This window comes from Condylura cristata, unplaced genomic scaffold (genome assembly GCF_000260355.1).
Source record: "Condylura cristata isolate star-nosed mole 26May11 unplaced genomic scaffold, ConCri1.0 scaffold00025, whole genome shotgun sequence".
Lineage (NCBI taxonomy): Eukaryota > Metazoa > Chordata > Mammalia > Eulipotyphla > Talpidae > Condylura > Condylura cristata.
The window spans coordinates 29,142,708-29,162,927 of NW_004567126.1; the positions used below are offsets into that span (position 1 = coordinate 29,142,708).

General features: G+C 58.8%; 2 protein-coding genes across 2 annotated transcripts; both read left to right on the top strand.

Annotated features, from left to right (window-relative positions):
• Positions 1-3,322: 3,322 nt before the first annotated feature.
• On the top strand, positions 3,323-11,305 carry DOHH (deoxyhypusine hydroxylase/monooxygenase). The gene is made up of 6 exons (XM_004688901.2): positions 3,323-3,408; positions 3,712-3,936; positions 6,678-7,022; positions 8,721-8,797; positions 9,658-9,898; positions 10,746-11,305. Exons 3-6 carry the CDS (start codon positions 6,749-6,751, stop codon positions 11,096-11,098), a joined length of 945 nt encoding a protein of 314 aa, XP_004688958.1. The 5' UTR covers positions 3,323-3,408; positions 3,712-3,936; positions 6,678-6,748; the 3' UTR covers positions 11,099-11,305.
• A 3,602-nt stretch (positions 11,306-14,907) lies between these two features.
• On the top strand, positions 14,908-20,014 carry SMIM24 (small integral membrane protein 24). Its single transcript, XM_012729419.1, has 6 exons — positions 14,908-15,148; positions 15,348-15,485; positions 17,812-17,919; positions 18,299-18,404; positions 18,665-18,724; positions 19,589-20,014. The coding sequence occupies exons 1-6, from the start codon at positions 14,908-14,910 to the stop codon at positions 19,716-19,718; spliced, it is 783 nt and encodes a 260-aa protein (XP_012584873.1). The 3' UTR covers positions 19,719-20,014.
• The last annotated feature ends 206 nt before the right edge of the window (positions 20,015-20,220 follow it).

The window sequence follows — 20,220 nt, forward strand, 5'->3', positions numbered from 1 at the left end:
TTACATAAAAATATAGAAATTATATTCACAGTATAGAGTATAATAAATATATCATAAGACCTTAAGTTGAAAGACATTGCTAAAAAATGCTAACCATCATCTGAGGCTTTGGTGAATCAGAATGTTTTTGCTGGGAGAGGGTTTTATACAAAAAAGAAACATGTCAGGTGCCTCCCTGATGGCAAAACAGGTTAAAGCACAGCACAATGAAGCTATTCGCAGCCAGTGTAGCTCGAGTTCAGTCCCCGGCCAGGGAGTGACCCACAGGGCACAGCAGACCCCTCCTGTCTCCCAGCTGCTCCCCCCGGCAGTGTACTTTGTTGATCCGCCTGTTTTGCTCCCCACTCTGAGGAGTCCTCTCTCGCCCCGCCTCCACCACACCTCTGGCCTGTATCCCAGTTCCTTATATAAATAAATAATTCTTAAACACACACACACACACACACACACACACACACAAACAACTAGCATACCTCCGTCACAGTGAGGAGAACAAAACAAAATCCCTGCCCTGTGGTGCTCTGTCCAGGTGGGGAGTTAGGAATAAACAAAGTAAGTAGAATATCACTGATACGGAGAAAAATAAAGCAGAGAACTGGATAAAAGTGGGCTGGGGTGCAATTCTGATTTTAATTGACATGCTGAGGGTGGGATTTGTTAGGGAAGAAACATTTGAGCAAAGGAGTAAACATTTCACAGTGAATGTGAACAAAAAATGTTCCAGATGAAAAAAAGAAAATTCCAGAAGGAGTGGAGGGCAAGCACAAAAGGCCTGGAGCAAGACAGTGTCTGGTGGTCTGTGCTGGCCTGGCCGGAACAGAGTGGGCGAGCGGAGAGGAAGGGTTGAGGAGCGGTCCTGGGCCTGAGGGAGGACTTGCTCACTGGGAGGGTGGTGGGCAGCCGGGGGCTTGAGATGTGACCGGGTGCTCACAGGTGCCCCCTTGGGGCCACTCTGGGGAGGACAGGCTAGCCGAGAAGGGCAGAGTCCAGAAGAATGCACTCCTGCAGGCAGGCAGCAGTGGACAGACACCGATGGGGGCCGGCAGAGGGGAGACTGTCCTCAGGGTTTCCCCAGCTTTTGTTTTTGCCATTTCGAACGTTTCAGACTGCTTCTTTTCAAAATGACTTTCAAATAAATCCCTCAAAATGGTTGTACAGACTCTAAAAGTTAAAAACCTTTCCAAATGTCTAACTGGAATGTTAACTACTGAGATGTAGTAGCCCTCGTGGGCCCTCCCTGGTGGTGCAATGGGTTAAAGTGCAGCATTAGCTGCAGCCTCTCCAGCAAGAGTTCGATCCCCAGCCAGGGAGGGACCCACAGGGCGTGGAAGACCCCTCCTGTCTCCCTGCTGCTCCCCTCAGCAGTGTGTTTCAGTGGATCTGCCTGTTCTGCTCCCCACTCTGTGTCTGGTGAATCCTCTCACCGCCCCTGCACCTCTGGCCTGTACCCCAGTTCCTTGTATAAATAAATACATCTTAAACCCTCTTTTCCCTTGTCCCCTATTTTTCCAATGTCTTATGAAAACTTAGAAATGTATAACATTTTGCTATATTTGTTCTACTATGGATCTATCCATATCCTTATTCATTCCACTGATAAAAATTTTGATACAAAAGTTGCACAATCCACATCTATTAGGGTGACGGCTATCATAAATGTGGGAAATAACAAGTGTTGGTGAGAGTGTGGAGACTTTTAATCCTTATGTAGTACTGGTGGGAGTTCAATCATGCAGCTGCTGTGGAAAACAGTTTGGTGGTTTCTGGAAATGATAGACCTAGAATGACCTTATCATCCAGACATTCCACTCTTAAGTGTATACACAATACTTGAAAATAGGTAATCACATGGATACTTATTCACCTATGTTCCCAGCAGCATGGTTTACAATAGCCAAAAGGTGGGCCCATTCATGGATGCAGTGAAACACACACTGGTCCCTCCACCAAAGAAATCTTCAGTCTTAAAAAGGAAGGAAATTCTCACACATGCTACAACATGGATGAACCTGTAGGACACTATGCTCAGTGACGTAAGGGATTGGGATTGAAATTCACAAACACAGGAAAACAACAGAGGTAACCAGGACCCAAAGCCACTGTAAGAGGTAGAAATGTGAATATGGGTGTGTGGTAATCTGCGTGATCCCTTGCTTTTGTTTCCTCTGGGTATTTATTTAAGTGCAAGATTGTTAGGTCATATGTTGGTTCAATGGTCAATGTTCAACCTTTTAAGGACTCACCGTCCTCCTTTTTCTTGTGTGGACAGCAGCGTGGTGACAGTAAAGATAAGCAAAGTGCCTGGATTCTGCCTAATTCTGAGGTAGAATCAGCAGGATGAAGGACAGACAGGATGGGAGGGTAATGGTTCACGGCACACCTGTGCTCCCAGAAACTCACATCACAACCTTGTACCTATCCTTGACAGGACTTCCTCTCAAATTCCATACCCAATGCACCCACAAATCCCGTTTTCTCCACCTTCAGAATTAACCTAGAATTGGAGTACTTCGGGTCTCTGCTTCCACTCCTGCCCCTGACAGCCTGTTTTCTATTCCTCAGCAGGACAGAGTCATTAACACCCTAGTCAGGGCATGCATTTCCCGGATTTCTTCCCGAGACTTCTCATTTTTATCAGTTTTTTTTGACCTCCGTAAGCCTGCGTGTCTCTTCCTCCAAATCCTCGTGTCTCGTCCCTCCGCTTTGAAGTCTTTTCTCAAACGTCACCAGCTCAGACGCTGGCCACCCCAACACTGCACACCGCACGCGGTGTAACAGGTGTAACAGGTGTAACTATCATACCCCATAGTTTACTTCTCTTCTTCTTGTCATCTCCGTCAGACAACCAGACTATGAGACTATGAGATTTGTAGTCTGGGCAAGGGATTCGGAGTGTCTGGTCCTTCGCGTCCTTTACCCGTTAAAGGAACGAACGACTGGATTGTTGTGCCTTTTTACTAAGCTCCCTTCCCAGTTTAACACCTCGCCCCGCCCATTGGCCCCGCCCCTGGGTCCTGGCCACGCCCCTGAGTTCTAGCCCCGCCCCTGGGCCCTGGCCCCGCCCCAGAGAGGCAGCGTCAGGCAGGGCGCCGCTGGGAGGAGTCGGCACAAACCACTTCCTTGGTCACATGGGGGGGAGGCGGAGAAAATCACTTCCGGGAAGAAGTTGAAATGTCCTCCTCCCTGCTCTGAGGGATGTCCCTAATTAGACCCAGCCTGGGAGGCGAGTGTGAGCTACGGCACTGTATCGACTGGCTTTTCCGGGCCGCCCCCCGCGGGGTCTTTGACCGATCCCCCCTCCGGGCTGCCTTGGTGCCGTCCAGGCCGGTCACGTGGGCGGGAAGATGGCTGCTCTCGTGGCGCAAGGCGAGCGTGTCGGCCTGGGGGGCTGTGGGGCCCGCGGCGAAGGTGGGAGCGGGCGCTCTTATCTGTCCTGTGGTGTGGGGAGCAGGACTGTGCGGGACCCGGCCTGTCGGGTGGGCTCGCAGAGGCCGCCTCGTTGGGGTCTTTGTTCTGGGACGCGTTGGCTGGGGTCGTGGGGCCCCTTTCTGCTCTTTCATCGGGGGACCCTGTTTTTGCGGATCCCTTCGCTGGTGGCGGGTGGGGGGCGAGGCCGGGGAGCCAGGTGTGTCTGTTGGGGGGGATCCCTTACCAGGTGTCGCGGTCTCGGAGAACCAGGTTGTAACCAGAGCTCTGTGACCCCCACGGCAGGTCCCGAGGCGTCGACTTTGTGAGTTTCAGCGAGCTCTTGGAGAGGCGTCGTCGGGCGGCGCATCCTGCGAGAATCCCTGAGAGATCCCGCGTCGGAGCGACTCCTTCTTTGGAGGAAGTCTAGTTGGCAGACCTTCTTGCAGATTTCTTTAGGGAGGTCTGTAGTAGGGGGGTCAAATTTCGAGGATCCAGGCCACCTCCTCTTCGATCCCTAACTCATTTGGGGTGAGTGGATTCCCAAAATCTATCTATAACCCAACATCCATTCCCTTGCCTGCCTTCCCGATGAAAAAAGGCGTGTAGGTGCGAGTTGTAGGCTTCCAGGTGACTAGGTACGATCTCCCTGAGCACAGAGGTGGGTGCTGTGCGCCTTGCAGGCGTGTTTATCAAGTGTGCAGGAGCTACCAGAGTGGTACTAGGCTGCTGGGGCATAACTTCATCATAGGTAACTCTGTGAGGTCCATGTGCTCTTATATGCTCACTTTAGACATGTTACGGATTTTATTCTGTGTATCAAGTACTTAGTGCAGATGCCAGAAGGGCACCTTTTAACAGTACTTAATGAATGTCTCTTGCTAAGGTGACAGGCACTATGCTAGACACTGAAACACAGTAGTGAACAGAATAGTGTGTGTCACTTGCACACACACAGTCAGGAGTCGTTTAAGGATGAGGCTGCCTTTTGACAGGTGCGTTGTTAGGTGATTCATTACCCCGTGAACATCATGGGCAATTACACAAACCTAGGTGGCACAGCCTACACACCTAGGCGGGAGCCTGTCGGGGCCACTGTTGTAAATTCAGTCCATCCTCTCCCAGACTGTTTAAGCAATGAGCGACTGTATGTGTGTGTCTCTAGACATGTATTAGGTGTGTATTACTTTCTTGTAGGAGACAGAACAGAAGGTGCAGTGAGGCAGTGGAGAAGAATAAAGCAGCACAGAGTTGGGGGTCTGCATTGTTAAAGTGGAGTGGCTACAGAAGGCCTCCCTGAGAAGGTCATCTGAGCAGAAATGCAAAGGAAACCCGGCTTGTGAGCCGTTAGTTTTATTCCACGTGAAGAACCTACGCTCAGAGATGTTTGTTCCCACTCAGGGCTCATGCTAGAATTCCAGACCTCTCCCCAGATCCCCGTCCTTCCTAGGAACATAAGGTCCCTGAGGGTGAGGCGGTTCTGACAGGCTTTTCCAGGTGTCCAGGGAGCCCCTGCCCACTTCGGGAGTTAGGGGTACTGGGTCCTCTCTGCCCCCGACTTGCTGTGTGACCCTAGACGAGTCATTGCTCATCCATGTAGAAAGGAGTTGGGTCCCCACAGTCCCTCGTGCTTTGCCCCTCACTTCTGGCCTCTGCTCTTCAGAGGTGTCACCTGCTTTGATGGTCACCTCAAACAGCTGCACGTCCCTCGTGAAACTTGGTCAGCCCTGCTGATCCTGCTGAGGACTAGAGGCTGCTGGTGTGCTTGATGTGTTTATTGCGCGCCTGCCAGGTCCTCGTGGGTCTGGTGGCTGGAGGGGCCCTCCGTCCAGCCTCAGCTGCAGCCTGTTATTTTCATCCATCCCACACAGCCTTTGTTGTTAGAACTTGACTTGGGAGCCAACTGCCTGGATTTATGACTTTACCGTGCTAAGCAAGTTTACACCCTCCCGGTACTTCTGTTCCTCTCCTTTGAGACACTCAGGCCTGTCTCATAGGGTGGTGTGATTAGATGAGGCACGGTGTGAAGGGATTGACAGAGGTACTTGGCACTGAGCGAAGGCTACCTGCATGTCGGCTGCTGTTACTTTCATGGTTATTGTTTCCCTTGGGCACCTACTGTGTGTCCGGAATGTAATAACTAAGAAACGCTGCTCCTCCAGCTTCTCAGATTCTGGTGAGGTATGGTTGACCATAAGTAGCTTGCTGATGACATCCGACAGGGTGTGCAGTGGTGAGCGCTTTGATGAAAGAGCAGACAAGGGATCAGTCATTCCCAGCTATGAACAGGGAAGGCTTCTCTGAGGGGCCATTTAGGGGAAAGTGCTCCTGAGGGAGAGAACAGCCCAAGCCAAGGCTGTAGGACAGGATTGTGACTGGGTGGTGAAGGACCAGGGGAGAGACCAGTGTGACTGCAGCCGGAGGGGAGGGTGGTGAGCAGGGTGACAGGGACAGGTCGTACAGCACCTTAGGGGCTCTCAGGAGTTTGGAGGGAACAGGCACCGTAGGATTTTGCAAAGGAGTGGCACGGTGCATTTATATATGAGTGGGTTTCCTCTTAGTCATCTCCGGTGGCTAACAGGTCACCCCCTACTTAACTATAAATAGTAAACGCGCTCTCACACCGCTTCTTCAGACCAGCGGTCTGGGTCTGGTTTAGCTGGTTGGTGCTGGTTCTGATCTCTTGTGATGCTCCCTTCCAGACTTGGGTGGGTTGCATCAGCCGGCCTGGCGCCCAGGGGAGCCGTCTCGATGTACTCCTCCCACGGAGGTGTTGGCAGGAGGCCTCGGTCGGTTCCTTTACGTGAGGCCCTACCTGCGACCGATTGGGCCTCCTCACAGTGTGACTGCCTCCCCCAAGGCTAGTGACCCCAGAGAGAGCAGGTGGGGTCACAGTGTCCCTTATGACATGTGCTCAGAAGTCACTGTCGTTTCCTCTGTATCCTATTGTCTCTACTTATCAGCCCTGTTCAGCTTTGGAGAAGGCCACTCAGGGCATGGCTCCCAGGGTGTGGGGCCACTGGGGACACCGTGGGGTCCACAGCCCCTCCCTACTGTGTGGAGAGCAGACTATGTGTCATCACCGCTGATGTAGAGACGAGAGGCCCAGGGAGGGAAGGACTTACAGAAGGCCACATCGTGAGGGCGTGGGCAGGGCCCAGCTTGAACACAGCCAGCCAGGCTGCTCCTCGGGAGGAAGCTACCTCGGTCCTAGAATGAACAGGTCTGAACGGGAAACGCGCCTCTAACTAGCCTCTGGCTTTCCGCCGCAGGTCTTGTGCTCTCAAGTCCCAGGTAGCCGGGCGGCCTACCGGCACACCAGCCGTCAGAGGAGGCGGGCACCATGGTGACAGAGCAGGAGGTGGAGGCGATCGGGCGGACCCTGGTGGACCCCCAGCAGCCCCTGCAGGCCCGCTTCCGAGCTCTCTTCACCTTGCGAGGGCTGGGTGGCCCGAGCGCCATCGCTTGGATCAGCCGGGCCTTCTGTGATGACTCTGCCCTGCTCAAACACGAGCTGGCCTACTGCCTGGGCCAGATGCAGGACGTGCAGGCTATCCCCGTGCTGGTGGAGGTGCTGCGTGACACCCAGCAGGAGCCCATGGTGCGCCACGAGGCAGGTGAGCGGGGACATGGGTGCCTGGCCTGGCCCCATGCGTCAGGGCCCCCTGTGCCTCTCCTCCCGGCCCCCACGCACTCACCCAGGACATCTCCCAGGGCCGGGCGGCGAGCGCTGTAAAAGGCAGGTGGAGAGATGTTCAGCTTCTGCCTGTGTAGTAGGAAAGTCACCCCCATCTCTCAGCCGTTTCCCTGTGGGGCCAGCTCCCGGCAGGGCTGCTGTGCGCAACGCCCTGTTCTGACAGGGACACAGACCGCAAACCAGGCAAGCAAGGAACTTCCTCGCTAGTCTGTCTCTGCGGCCATTTCTGTAACCGGTGAGCTCGTTTGCAGATGGTGGGAGGGCTGTGTTTCCATTTGATTGATTGGGGCATTTTTAATACTGTCATCTCTACTGCATGGCCTTCTTGGGCTCGCCCTAGTAACTCGAGATCCCAGTTTGTTTTTTTTTAGAGATTTATTTATGCATACAGAACTGGGGTACAGGCCAGAGGTGCAGGGGCAGTGAGAGGATTCACCAGAGTCAGAGTGGGGAGTAGAACAGGCCGACTGATGAAGTCCACTGCTGAGGGGAGCAGCGAGCGGCCAGGAGAGGTCTGCTGCGCCCTGTGGTCACCTCTGGGGCTGGGGCTCGAGCCTGTGCTGCAGCGGCTGTGGCCACCTTCACAGTGCTGAGTCCTAACCCCTGCGCCACAGGGAGGTCCCAGAATGAGGGAGTCGGGTTTGTTTGGCCCTGGCCGCGCTCCTCCCGGCAACTCTGCTGTTTTGAGTGATTTTGTGGATTACCCAGTCGTATGATGGTGGAGGCACTTCAGTAACTGCTGAGGAGAAGATAAAGCAGGCACAGACTGGGGGGACTGGAGAAACTGGAGGTGTGGCACTTAGCGAGGTGCTGCTGTTACAGGCGGTGGGGAGAGACCTGGGTAGGCCCTGGGAAAGGTGTCGCGTGCAGGGGCGGGTGCCCGTGAGGGACAAGGAGGCCTGTGGCTGGAGCAGAGTGAGCGCGGGGGAGGGCGTGAGGCAGGAGGTCAGGGCATGGGTGGGGGCGGGAGTGTGGCGTCTGTGGGCACCCTCAGATTCGGGCGTGTGAGGGAGCCGGTTCTGGACAGCAGCGCTTCTTGCCAGTCTGCACAGCGAGGCCGCGTTCCGGGGGCTGCGTCTCTGCTGGCCGCAGGCCTCCCCACCCCGCTCAGCCTCTGTCTGTGCCCGTGGGGAAATGGTGCGCCCCGTGGGGAAATGGTGCGCCCCTCTGTGCCCACAGGCTCACCCAGCCTGAGGCCCGCTGGCCCCCGTTGCGCTGGCTGCCCCCCACCGCCTGCTGGCAGTTCCTGGCACACCTTGCCATCAGACTTGGGCTCGGCACGTGACACACCCTTACTCCGAGGCATCCTGTCAACCCTCGTCCCCCACATTGCAGCTTCTGGGGCTTGCCCTGACTGACAGTCATCTTGGAGCTCTTGTCCTCTGTGTCCCCAAGTTATGATGACTTGCTTGTCTGGGGCCTCCCTGTCAAGCCTGAGAACTTGGGGGTGTGGGCCAAGGAGGGTACCCAGCCCAGTTCCAGTCAAGTTCAGTTTTTGGGGCCATTCTGATGGCCCGGGCAGAGCTGTAGGGAGGGGACAGAGGATGACCAGATAACTGGTGCCCCCCACTGTGCAGGGCATTTTCCAACTAACATATATTCTACTTGGCCTTCTCAGGGGAGGCCCTGGGGGCCATTGGGGACCCGGAAGTCCTGGAGGTCCTGAAGCAGTACTCCACTGACCCTGTCGTCGAGGTAATGAGGGGCCCCACCCTCCCTGCACCCCTGTTTGGGGTTCGGAGAGAAGGAGCACTTGCGGCAGGGTGGCCTCTGGGTCACTCCCTCCCCTGCGCCTCCCGGATCTGGTCCCTCCACCAGGGTCCCCTACAGCTGGCCCTTCTAGAGGCCTTTCTTCCTCCTTTTCTCCGTGACAAGTAGTTTTTAATAGTTCACAATAGTCCAAAGGTGGAAACAATTCAGGTGTTAATTATTGAATGCATAGATGAGAAAGAGGAGTGGGGCTTTCCGTCTTAAAAAGAAATCCCGATACATACTGCGTGTGCGTGTGCGTGTGCTTTGATGACGCGCTGAGCAAGCGGACCCAGGAGGACCAGTACGGAGTGAGACAGTTGCGGAGTGAGACAGTTGCGTCTTGAAGGCAGAAGCAAGCAGACGAGTGGGGAGGGGAGACGCCCAGGGGCTGGTGTCCTGGCGGGGCTTGGGGGGGGGCTGTGTGAGAATGTTCTGGAGGACCGTGGGTGGCCGCACAGCAGCGAGAACGTGCCAGCATCATGGCACTTTGCCCTCCTAAATAGCGCTGGGCTTGATGTTTATGTAGTAAAATGTCAGCCAGTCTGGACCGGCTGGTCGGTGCTGTGACTGCGCTCGCCTGCCTGGCTGGCCAGCCGGAGTCCCGGGCTGGGCGGGGCAGGATGGGCGGGGCCGTCTCCGCCGTGGCGCCCCGGGGTGGGCGGGGCCTGGTGGGCGGGGCCGTCTCCGCCGTTGCGTCCCAGTGCCGAGGGGCTGAGTTGCCTCCGGTGACGCTCTTGCCCGGACATGGCAGCGACTGAGTTCATAGAGATCAGGCTTGTCCCTTTGCACCCCTCTGCCTGCAGGTGGCCGAGACGTGCCAGCTGGCTGTCCGGCGCCTGGAGTGGCTGCAGCAGCGGGGCGGGAAGCCCGCGCCCGCCGGGCCCTACCTCTCAGTGGACCCCGCCCCGCCGGCGGAGGAGCGAGACGTGCGGCAGCTGCGAGAGGTGCTGCTGGACGAGACCCGGCCGCTCTTCGAGCGGTACCGGGCCATGTTTGCCCTGCGTGACGCCGGGGGCGAGGAGGCCGCTCTGGCGCTGGCAGAGGGTGAGAAGGGGCCTGGGGACCTGAAGTCGCGGTCAGGCCCCTTGGGGACACTCAGGCAGCAGCATCGCAGGGACGTGCACCCTGGTCCAGGCCCAGCATTCCCCCCGGGGCTTGGATCACAGGTGGAGGGCGGTCGCGATTCCCAGGTCTCTGGGAGACGCAAGCCCAGAGAGTAGAGGGACTTGCCGGAGGTCACAGCGGTCAGTGAGTGGCAGAGGTGGGAGGTGGATCCCGAGACTTGGCTCCGGGGCCCTTCACCCCTTCCAGCTCCTGGGTGCCCTATGCAGGTGTCTCAAACTGTCCTGCCTACAGAGGAGAGGCAGGGTGCCCCGGAGCCTGGTGTGTGCCAGCTGAGGACTAGGGCCTCTCGCCCTGCCCTCCCTGAGCGTCCTGTCCTGCAGGGAGATGCCTGGCTGTCCCTGGGGCGCCAGGCTGGCAGTGGGAGTTGCAGGAGAGGCCAGGTGGGCTGGGTGGCAGGTTTGTGGTGCCTGAGGGCAGGGACGGCACAGGTAGGCGGCTGGCCTGGAACTGGGGCCTCTGGTGGTCTGTGACACAAATCCACAGCCACCCCGAAGTGTGAGTGGCTGTGGGTAGCAGTGGACTCTGGCATCTAGAGAATAGCGCAGCCCTGGGGGAGGGGAGAGGAGGGCGCCAGTCCTGCAGGGGACCACGTCCCGTCAGGCGGTTCCCGGTGCCATGCTCCGGGGGCTTCGTTACCTGCCGTGCCCTCGGGCTTCTCCTGCCCCAGTGGCTCAGAGCTGGCCCCCTGGGGCCCAGCGCGGGTGTCACCGGACAGGCAGCCCCCCCGGCCCTGCCCAGGCTTTGAGCCACCCCCCTCTGTCCACAGGCCTCCGCTGTGGCAGCGCCCTCTTCCGCCACGAGATCGGCTACGTCCTGGGCCAACTGCAGCACGAAGCGGCCGTGCCCCAGCTGACAGCGGCCCTGGCCCAGCCAGCAGAGAACCCCATGGTGCGGCACGAGTGCGCGGAGGCCCTGGGAGCCATCGCCCGGCCGGCCTGCCTGGCCGCGCTGCGGGCCCACGTGGCCGACCCCGAACGCGTGGTGCGAGAGAGCTGCGTGGTGGCCTTGGACATGTACGAGCACGAAAACGGGCCGGACTTCCAGTACGCCGACGGGCTGGAGCGGGCGCGGCCACCCCCGCCGCCCGGGGCCCTGGCCTCTCGGGGCTCTGGCGCGTAGCCGAGCTCGCCGAACTGAGGTTGCGGGTGTCAGGGCCCAGAGTCCCGGCAGCGCCCGGCCACAGGAAAGGCGCGGTGGGGATCCCTCAACCCATCGGGCCTGCGTGGGCTGGCGTGCCAGGGGCGTCGCTGGGGCTGGCGAGGGGCTCGGGGTGTGGCGAGGCCTCCGGGCACTCCCCAAGTAGAATATTAAATTATTTTTGCCAAGCAGTGACTCAGTATGTTGGGCCAGGGCCAGGGAGGGGTGCGCTGCTCCGAGAACATCTCAGCATGTGGGCCGGGCCCTTGGGTGACCTCAGCTCTGGCATCTTCACCACAGAAGATAAACTGTGCTTTCTTTCAGCAGTTTCCCAGGGTAAAAGCAGCCCAGCCAGCCCCACCCAAAGGGGCTAGGGCAGCGGCCCTTCATCCAGGCTCTCCCCAGACCTCTCGCCCGGCCCCTTTTGGCCGCACAGGGAAGGGGTTTAGTGGTTAGGAACCTGGGCTGTGGGCCCCGTCCCACCCGCCCCTCTTCCAGCTTCCTGTGTACAGCCTCAGCGGCCATTTAAGTGGCAATAACAGTAGCCCCACAAGTCCGAGCCACGTACCTGCGCTCCAGAGGCCGCAGAGCACAAGGTGGGCACGGCAACTGCCAGGAACTGCGTGTCCTGTCTTGCTGTCAGGCAGCGGTCGTCACCTGGGCCCTCCGCACCAGGGGTCAGAGCTGGGCGAGGCACGTGGCTGTGTCTGAAAGCGGCCGGGCCCAGCCTCTCCGAGGAACGGTCCTCACGTGAGAGCAGAGGCCACGCTGACGCAGGGCCCTCTCCCTTGAGGTGGCTGACAGTTTCCCACATGCCAGCTGCTCCCGTGGCAGTGCAGAGGGGGATGTCCGGCCGACCCGTGCCGAGAGTGTCTCCAGAGCCACCAGTGGACCGACATTGGGAGCTACTGAGATTTGGGCGTGTTTGTTAGTGCAGCATCTGATCGATCCGCACAGCGTCGCCTTCCTAACATGCAAGGAGGGCTCCGTGCCAAGGTGCGCGAGCTTGAGGAAGGGCCCGGCAGCTTGCACTAAACCATCCTCATGCCACGTGCTGGCTGTGTGCCGGCCGTGGCCCGTCTCCCACTGGGGCCAGTCACATCCTCCCCCTCCGCTGCGGCCTTCCCGTGTCGGGGAAGGAGCGGTTAGACATACGCACGTCCCCCTGCCTCCTGCCCCGCGTCCTGCACCCGTGCAGCTGAGTGCGGTCCTAGCCCGGCCCTGGAGAAGTTCCCAGCACTGGTCACACATTACTGCGGGTCCAGCAGGTGGGTACGTGTGGCATGTGAGTTGTATCACCCCAAGAGATACATCCTGGTGCCCGTGACTGTGGCCCCTGGAGTAGCCTGCAGGTGCGATTAAAGGGCCTCTGGAGGGGTCCGGACTTAGCGTGAACCCTAAATCCAGTCACCAGTCCTTAGAGACGGCTCTCAGGACCAGACATCTGGGAACAGCTCAGCCGGTAGGTCCTGAGCTGGGTCCCCTCGAGAGGCAGAGTTCATGGCCTGACGGGCTGGGGGCCTCTGCGGTGACCCCCAGTGTGGGTAGAGGTGGGGGGCCTCATGCCTGATGGCCACGTGCCTGCTGCTTGCTGTCGGTCATGCAGGGACCCTAACCCGAGGTGAAGGGACGCCTTGAGGGCTACCGGGAGGTGGGGGCCCTTGGTGCCGTCTGGCTGTTTCTACCAGGCGGATCTCTGCTCACACGACGCCGCAGATGTGGGTTTGCTGCACGGAGCAGTGTGTGTTCCTCTGCAGACGCCAGGCTCTGTCCTGCGGTTCAGCGGTTCAGTTCTGGCTGCTCAGTCCACACCTCCTGGAGACTCAGGGTCCGGCCCCCCCATGTCAGCACCGCTGAAAGCCCTGGGTCGTGGCGCCCCGCCCCACCCCCATTGGACAACCTCCCGGATAGCTCAGGAGACCGCTTTGCTGTTGCCGATTTATTAGCAATTTGAACAAATGGAGGGCCAGAGAAAGCGGCCGCGGGGAGCAGCTGGAGGGTCCCAAGAGAAGGAGCCTCTGGCCCTTTGGACTGGGGTGCACCAGCTTTTGGCGTGTGCGTGCCAACTTGGCGGCTCTTCAGTCCCACTTAGGGTTCAAAGGCGCCATCACAGGCACTGGTTAAACCCTAGGTCCCCAGTGGCCTCAGTCCCCAGGCCCCCATGGTTCTTCCTCTGGTCATGCTGAAGGTTCCATGGAGCCCACAAACCCCTCCTCATTCAATAAGCCCAGGCTGATGTGAAAGGATCCAGGGACCCGCAAAAGGTGCCCTCTTCCACCCCTCCGGGAACTGCACGGGTCTCGGGAACTGCACAGGTCTTGGGAGTTGGGTGCCAGAAGCCAGAATGACAAGCACATGGCCCACAGGCCCCTCCTGGGTGCTCCCTGCCGGGCCACGGGGCCTAGAGCATACTTCCCCCAGATACTCCCACTGCTGGCTGGTTCACTTGCTCCCTTGGGCCCTTGCCCAAATGCCATCTTTTCAATGAGGCCTTGGCGCCTCCACGCAGTCCTAACACCCCGCCAACACCACACTTTTCACATCTGAGCCCAATACTGCCATGTGTCATTTAGCAAACACATGTTCTGGAAATGCATCATTAGGTGATTTTTGTCCTGCGCAGGCCACGGACTGTAGTAACTAACCTAGATGTTCCGGGCCGCCACACACCCAGGCTGCGTGTAGCCTGTCGGGACCCCTTCCTACATAGGCGGGCAGCCATTGAAATGTCAGCGAGGGGGGTCACCGTCCACCCTTTTGTCTCCCACGTGGCCCCCTAGGCCCAGGGGCCCCCACTTTCATCGCCTCCGGCTGTCCTCCCTACAGCAGCCACTAGGGGGCGTCCGTGGTGGGGTTTCTCCGGGGCTCTGCAAGAACAGTGAAAAATAATTTTCTTTTACATTTAAAAAAGAAATTCCTGAGGAACGAGAGGCACCTGCATAGTCACAGATGGGAAGGAGGTGCTGCTGCTTCTGTTTTGCAAAGGATAAAAGTTTGTGAAAGGAAACACCGGCATCGTCACAGACAGGCAGGAGAGATGCCAGAATTTAAAATATTTAAGAAAAAAATAAAAATAAAATATATAGAAGGAAAAATGTCAACTCTGTGAAGATGGGTTTTGGTCAGTCCTGGTCACAGCTGTGTACTTGTATCTGCAGAGATACAAGCCATGGTACCAGCTCCATGAAATTAGGGGAATGTCACTGGAATATTACTCAGTGGTCAAGAAAGATAAACTCAGGCCTTTTGCAGCAACATGGGTGGAGCTGGGAGGGATCATGATGAGTGAGATAAGCCAGAAAGAAAAAGAAAAATACCAATGGTTTCACTCATTCAGAAGCATAAAGAACCAGAGGGGGAAAATAATAACAATGAACAGCAAGATACCAGACATTTTACGGGGTGGAGTGGGGATGGGATCCAAAATGGGAGGGGTGCACGGGACGATGGCGATGGCACACGGGGTGACTTGGTGATGGGAAGCCCACGGGGATGACAACTGAGATGGGAAAAAGCACAAAATGATGGAAAAATAAACTATTATATTAAATTTAAAAAATGAGGTGACTGCATCAGCTGTGTGAAAAGCTGGAACAGGACATTTGGGGAGGGGTAGCACGTGCCAAGGCCCTGCGGTAGGGATCATCGGGCAGGGCCCCAGCCAGTGTGGCAGTAGCTGGGTAAGGGAGAGGCCAGGGGCGGAAGTGACTTGCACTGTGATTAACCCAAGCAGATGGTGGCCTCAGGGGGCGGCCCAATCCGCTTACCCAAAACCCCTTAATACTTCCGCCATGTGGGTCACTCCCGGGCCTTCTGTGTTCCAGCTGGCAGCCATGCCGGTGCTGGTCGCCGAGGAGGGGCCAGAAGGCTGGCGCCCGGCCCCGCTGTATGAAGAGTACCGGCCCCCACCCCTGGACTCAGTCCGCCTGCCCAGGTACGCTCTGTACCTGCTGCTGGCTGCACTCCTGGTGGTGGCTGTGGCCTACGCCATCGTTGGGCACCTCATCAAGGACCTCGCCCACGACCTGGCTGGTGAGCTGCTCAGCCCACCACAAGCCTGGCTTGGGCTAACGCTGGGCCGCCGAGGGTGGGGGCTGAGGGCCTCTGTTGGCCCTGGAGTGGGTAGACGCGGTGGGTCCCTGGAAGGCTGAGGTCCTGTTCAGGGTCAGTGCGTTGGGGGTGGGCGGGCGGGCAGGACCTGGGAAGAGTCCTCACTGGCTGCCCGTCACAGACTGGGCTTTCGGCCCGAAGCTGGACCAGGGGGACGCCCCCCGGGAGCTGCGCCCCAGCCTGGAGGGGGAGGACCTGGAAGAACTGGACTTTGAGCTGGCCCTGGCCTGGCAGGGTGATGAGGACTCCAGCACGGCCTGTGAGGGGGCCCCTGAAGAACCCCCCACGAGGCCTCCGGGCCGCCCCTCCATCGCTTTCAAAGAACCCCCCACTCGACGAAGCTCCTGGGCGCTGGACTGAGCAGAGCTTCCCTGGGGCCTGGGACCCAATTCTGCCCCCGCTGGCCTCTGTATAGACAGGACTTGTGTGCCCCGAGGCCCTTTCCCCACTGACTGGCTGACAGGCCTCAGGAGCTGGATACCGGCTATTTCCAGCTCCCACTTCCAACTCCCAGAGGCTCACGGCGGTGGCGCTTCTGCCAGGCTGTGGACAGTCTGGGAATCAAAGACATGGTAGTGGGCAGCCAGGCACAGAGGGCGGGCAGGGGCCGCAAGCCTTTACACTCTCCCTGGGCTCCCTCTGGGGTCACCTCCCCGGGTCTTACCCCCCTGCAGTCTCGCGTCCTCCGGTAGCCTGTTAGGATGCTGCCCTCCAGGCACAGGTGTGCAATCAGGTGCCCATGCTCCGTGCTCATGTGCCCAAGCGCCCCCGCGTGGACACCATCAGGGTCGCAGGTGATAGCCACAGAGGCCAGTGGTATAAAAAGCTCTGCAAACACTAAGAAGAGTACTTTTTTAAAAAAGATTTATTTACTTATGCATACAGAGCTGGGGTACAGGCCAGAAGTGTGGGGGGGGGGCGTGAGAGGATTCACCAGAGACAGACTGGGGAGCAGAACAGGCGGATGGACAGAAATCCACTGCTGAGGGGAGCAGGTGGGGTGGGGGAGACAGGAGAGGCCTGCTGTGCCCCAGGGGTCACTCCCTGGCGGGAACTCATGCTACAGCGCTGTGACAGCTTCACAGTGCTACACTTTAACCCCTCCGCCACCAGGGAGGCCCCAAACACTAAGAAGATGTAAACAATAATAATGGCAGCCCAGTGCTTGCCGGTGCTGCGTCTTGCTGACTACGCCCTTGCCTTGTACTGTCTCGCTCAGCCCTCCCAGGTGGGACCCCTCACCCCCCCCAACAGATGGGGGAACAGACGTGCACGGCCGGAAATGGCTGCAGCAGAGAGCTTTTCCTGGCAAGGGCCACCCAGCAAGCCCCCTCAGACAGCAGGAGATCGGTGGGGGGGTTCCTTGCTCTGCTGGCGTCCCCCCAACTCGTCCATCCCCCGCTTGCCACCTCCCACCCGAGTTTTGGGTGCATGTGTCTGTCTCTGGGGTCTGGGCTCCCGGGAGGCGGTCGTCTCCTCCGCGCTGAGCTTGGCACAGGGCAGAGCGCACAGTAGGTGCTCACTGGGGTCAGCCGGCTGACCCCAGTCAGTTGACCCCTAGCTCTGCACGATGCAGTATCAGCAATTGTCACCCTGCCTGAAGTGCTTAGAGAGTAAATGATTGGAAAATTAACATAGGAGGGATAACTGCATTTGCATTTTAAAAATTATTATCAAAAGATACAGGATTGTGTTGTGGTTGAATCAAAGTTCAGTGCAAGCAACAGAAACCACTCTGGGTACTTTAAACAGGAAGATACAAGGGCCCTGGCCTGTCCCGGGACTGGAGCGCCTGAGTTCTGTCTTCCTCTGCTGACTGGCACATTTGCATAATGGCTTCAGTAAGGGGGGCCCCTGGGCACACAGCCGGTGCCCCATAAACTCACAGCTGCGGACACCCATGTTCCCAGCCGAGAGCTGCAGCCCTGCCACAGGCCCTGGGGGGCCAGCGCCTCCTCCTCCCCTCCCCTGACGCCTGCCTGCCACGTGCCTGGGCCATGGAAGCTGGGGTGGGGTCCCCCTTCGCCCCGGGCTGGGCCCACTTATCTAATCGACCCAGGACAAGGTTGACAGCCTGGAGGCTGAGTCAGTCTGGCCGGGTCGCCCCTTTTTTCCCTTCCCTGGGGCTGGGGGGTGCTCAGTGCCCACCTCTTCTTGTTCCCATGCTCGGGCCATGTTGCTGTGGGTCCCCCACAGAGGGGCGGGAGGAGCCCCCAGATGGAGGGTGAGGGATCACATTCAAATCCCAGCTCAGGCTATGTTTGTACCCCCTTGGTTTCCCAGGCCCCCGGCGGCCCTAAAAAGCCAGAAGCATTTCATGGGGTGTTCAGAGGAGGCGACATCTGAGGGGTGAAAGCCCTGAGCCGGGTGCCGGGAAGGAAGGTCAGGGCCACCTCGGCCTGGTTAGAGGTCCTCAGCGGGCGCAGGGCGGGGCCCCTCGAGTTAATTGTTACTCCGGGTTCAGAGTCTGGGCTCTGGGGGAGGTGGGGAGACACCAGCCAGGTGGTGGGAGGGGAGACCCCTCCTCCTGGGTGGGCCGGCCCGCCCCGCCCCCCACCTTATCAGGGCCGGCACCTCCGCCACAGGGCATCGCCGGCTGGCTGTAGGCGGAGGCTCCTCGTGCACCATGGAGACCCGGGAGGCCCTTCTCGTGCTCAGTGTCCTGCTCCTGTCCCCGGCCGAGGCCCAGCAGCGTAGGCGCCCGCTCGTGGGGGGCGGGGGAGGGGAGGGGGGCCGGGGAGCCGGGGGTCATGGGTGTGTTTGGCCACAGGTTGGCCGCCTCCATTTTCCTTGATGGGAAACGGAGGCCTGTGGTGCCCAGGCGGTGGGGGTCAGGCAGAAGAGGCTGGGGTCTGCGTCTGGGTCTGGGGTCTGGGTCTGGGCCCTCCCCCAGCCCGCCCCCAGCTTGCACTCCCCCTTCTCACCCCTGGGCGCACCCCTCTCTGCCCCTCAGCCCCCTCCGCCCGCCCTAAGCCCAGCCTCTCCCAAGACTCCCCAGCTCTCCTGCCTCTCCCCTTTGGGGGAGCCGCCATTCCTCCCGGTTGAAGCACCCCCCTTCCCTCCTCCTGACAGAGAGGCGCCCGGAGCAGTGGCTGGTGGGTCTGGCCGCAGTGGTCGGCTTCCTGTTCATCGTCTTCGTGCTTATGATTGCCAAGCACGTCTGGTGCTCAAAAGTGAGGTGGGACCCCCTCTGCCACCCAAGCCACCTGCCCCCTCTTCCACCCTTCTCCCTTCCTCTCCCTCTTCCTGACCCTGTCAGGAGGTGTCTAGAGGTTCCCCCTTCCCGATCCTCCTCGGGCCCCACCCCACAGCATGGACGTCTCAGCCCGCCCCCCCCAGCTCTCTGGGCGTGTGAGCCCCAGGCAGGGGGACGGGGGTGAGGCTGTCCCTGCTTGCTTCCTAATTCCCCCTCTTCCTCTGTTCCCATCTCTTCCGCAGAGCTGAGAACGAGGAGGTCAGGATGGAGGGCCATACCTATGAGGAGCACATAAACCTGAGGTACCACCTGTGGGCGCGGGGATGCCGCGGGGTTCAGTAATCCGTGTGAACCCCTCCTCTGTGTCTGTGGGGGGCGGATAAATATGCAAAGATGACCTTTCCTCTACCTCAGACAGCTCATTCTTGCCCCAGGGCCTTTGCACTCACGGTCGCCTTTTACTGGCCAGTATCCGGTGGCCAGCTCCTCCTCACAGGAGCCCACCCTGGCCACCAGCCTGCCGACCCTCTAGCCCGCAGCCTTGCGTCTTTCTTTGCACTTAACCACCAGCTGGAATTATCTTAGTCATTGACCAGTTTCTTGACACCGGACAGTGGCTCTTGACAGGAGACAAGTGAGCTTTGGGCATCTGTGTATCCAGCACCCGGCGAGGTCTGGCGCACAGCAGGCACGTAGCAAATACCGGTTGAAGGAGACAGTGGTGCGGGATTGTAGGAGTCTGAGCACAGGTGGGCGACTGGCCTCCTGGGCTCAGTCTCCTGTGGTCCGGGGGAAGCAGGATATGATCAGGGCTGGGTGCGCTTCCTGGCAATGTCCCATCTTGGGGACCAGTAGGAATGCAGGAGCTGGGGGGAACCAGTCTGGCTGGAAGACTCTCAGCTGAGCACAGCTGCCCCTGCTGGGGAGGCGTGGCCCCAGCTGTTGGCTTGACTGACTCCCAGCCCAGCCCAGCACCCTGAGCTTCCTGCTGTCAGGATGTGACCTGCTCCCCCCCCCCACTGCTTCCTCGCAGGCCGGACCCCCTGCTTGCTCTGTCTGTCGTCCATCCTTCCTTGCCTGTGCCCATCCGCCCCTGCAGCCCTCCCCCCTCCACTAAATGAGAGTGCCTGCTTCTAATTGTGGCGGGGGCCCTTCTCTCCCTACAGTAAAGAAGGCAAAACATCAACATCGGAGGAAAAGAAGGAGGAGGCCGAGATGGAAGGAAACAGCAACTTGGGGCTGGAGCTGGATGAGGGTGAGGAGCCCAAAGCCGAGAAGGGCAACACACAGTTTTGAAGACTGCCTGCTCCCTCCTCCAGGCAGCCCTCCAGGGAGCCCCTCTCACAGCCTTAAGCAGCGACCTGGACCTGCAGCCACCCAATGGCCCTCTCCAGGGTTGAGACACAACACCCAGGCTTTTTCTACACCTTCCTAATTTGTTCTGTCTGGCGATTTTTCTTGTATTTGGAGAGGTGTCCTGGTCACAGAGAACGCCCCACACCCTCACTGTCTAACTCGTGGCGCTCCCTGCCTCTGCCCACTGCCTCGTTTCTCCTCCCTCTGCCTGAGGTCCGTTGCGCAGAGCCTCTAGCTCGTCCCTCTGCCCCTTGGGGATTTGCATTAAAGAATTGGTAAGAGCTGACTCTGTTGTCACTTGGGACTCCGAGTCCTGCTTCCCGGGGGAGGCAGCTTTTGTGTTGGGGCCCTGCTGGATTTCCCTGGCCGATGCAACACTCCCTGGACTTGGAACCCCAAGTGTCATTCCTGGGAAGCCCTGCCCCGCCCACACCCCCGCTTG

Coding starts and splice junctions, on each gene's coding strand:
- SMIM24 (XM_012729419.1), top strand. CDS start 14,908: ATGTGGGTCACTCCCGGGCCTTCTGTGTTCCAGCTGGCAGCCATGCCG. Junction 15,486..17,811: donor TGAGGACTCCAGCACGGCCT/GTGAGGGGGCCC, acceptor CCTCCGCCACAG/GGCATCGCCGGCTGGCTGTA. Junction 17,920..18,298: donor CCCGGCCGAGGCCCAGCAGC/GTAGGCGCCCGC, acceptor TCCTCCTGACAG/AGAGGCGCCCGGAGCAGTGG.
- DOHH (XM_004688901.2), top strand. CDS start 6,749: ATGGTGACAGAGCAGGAGGTGGAGGCGATCGGGCGGACCCTGGTGGAC. Junction 7,023..8,720: donor CATGGTGCGCCACGAGGCAG/GTGAGCGGGGAC, acceptor TGGCCTTCTCAG/GGGAGGCCCTGGGGGCCATT. Junction 9,899..10,745: donor CGCTCTGGCGCTGGCAGAGG/GTGAGAAGGGGC, acceptor CTCTGTCCACAG/GCCTCCGCTGTGGCAGCGCC.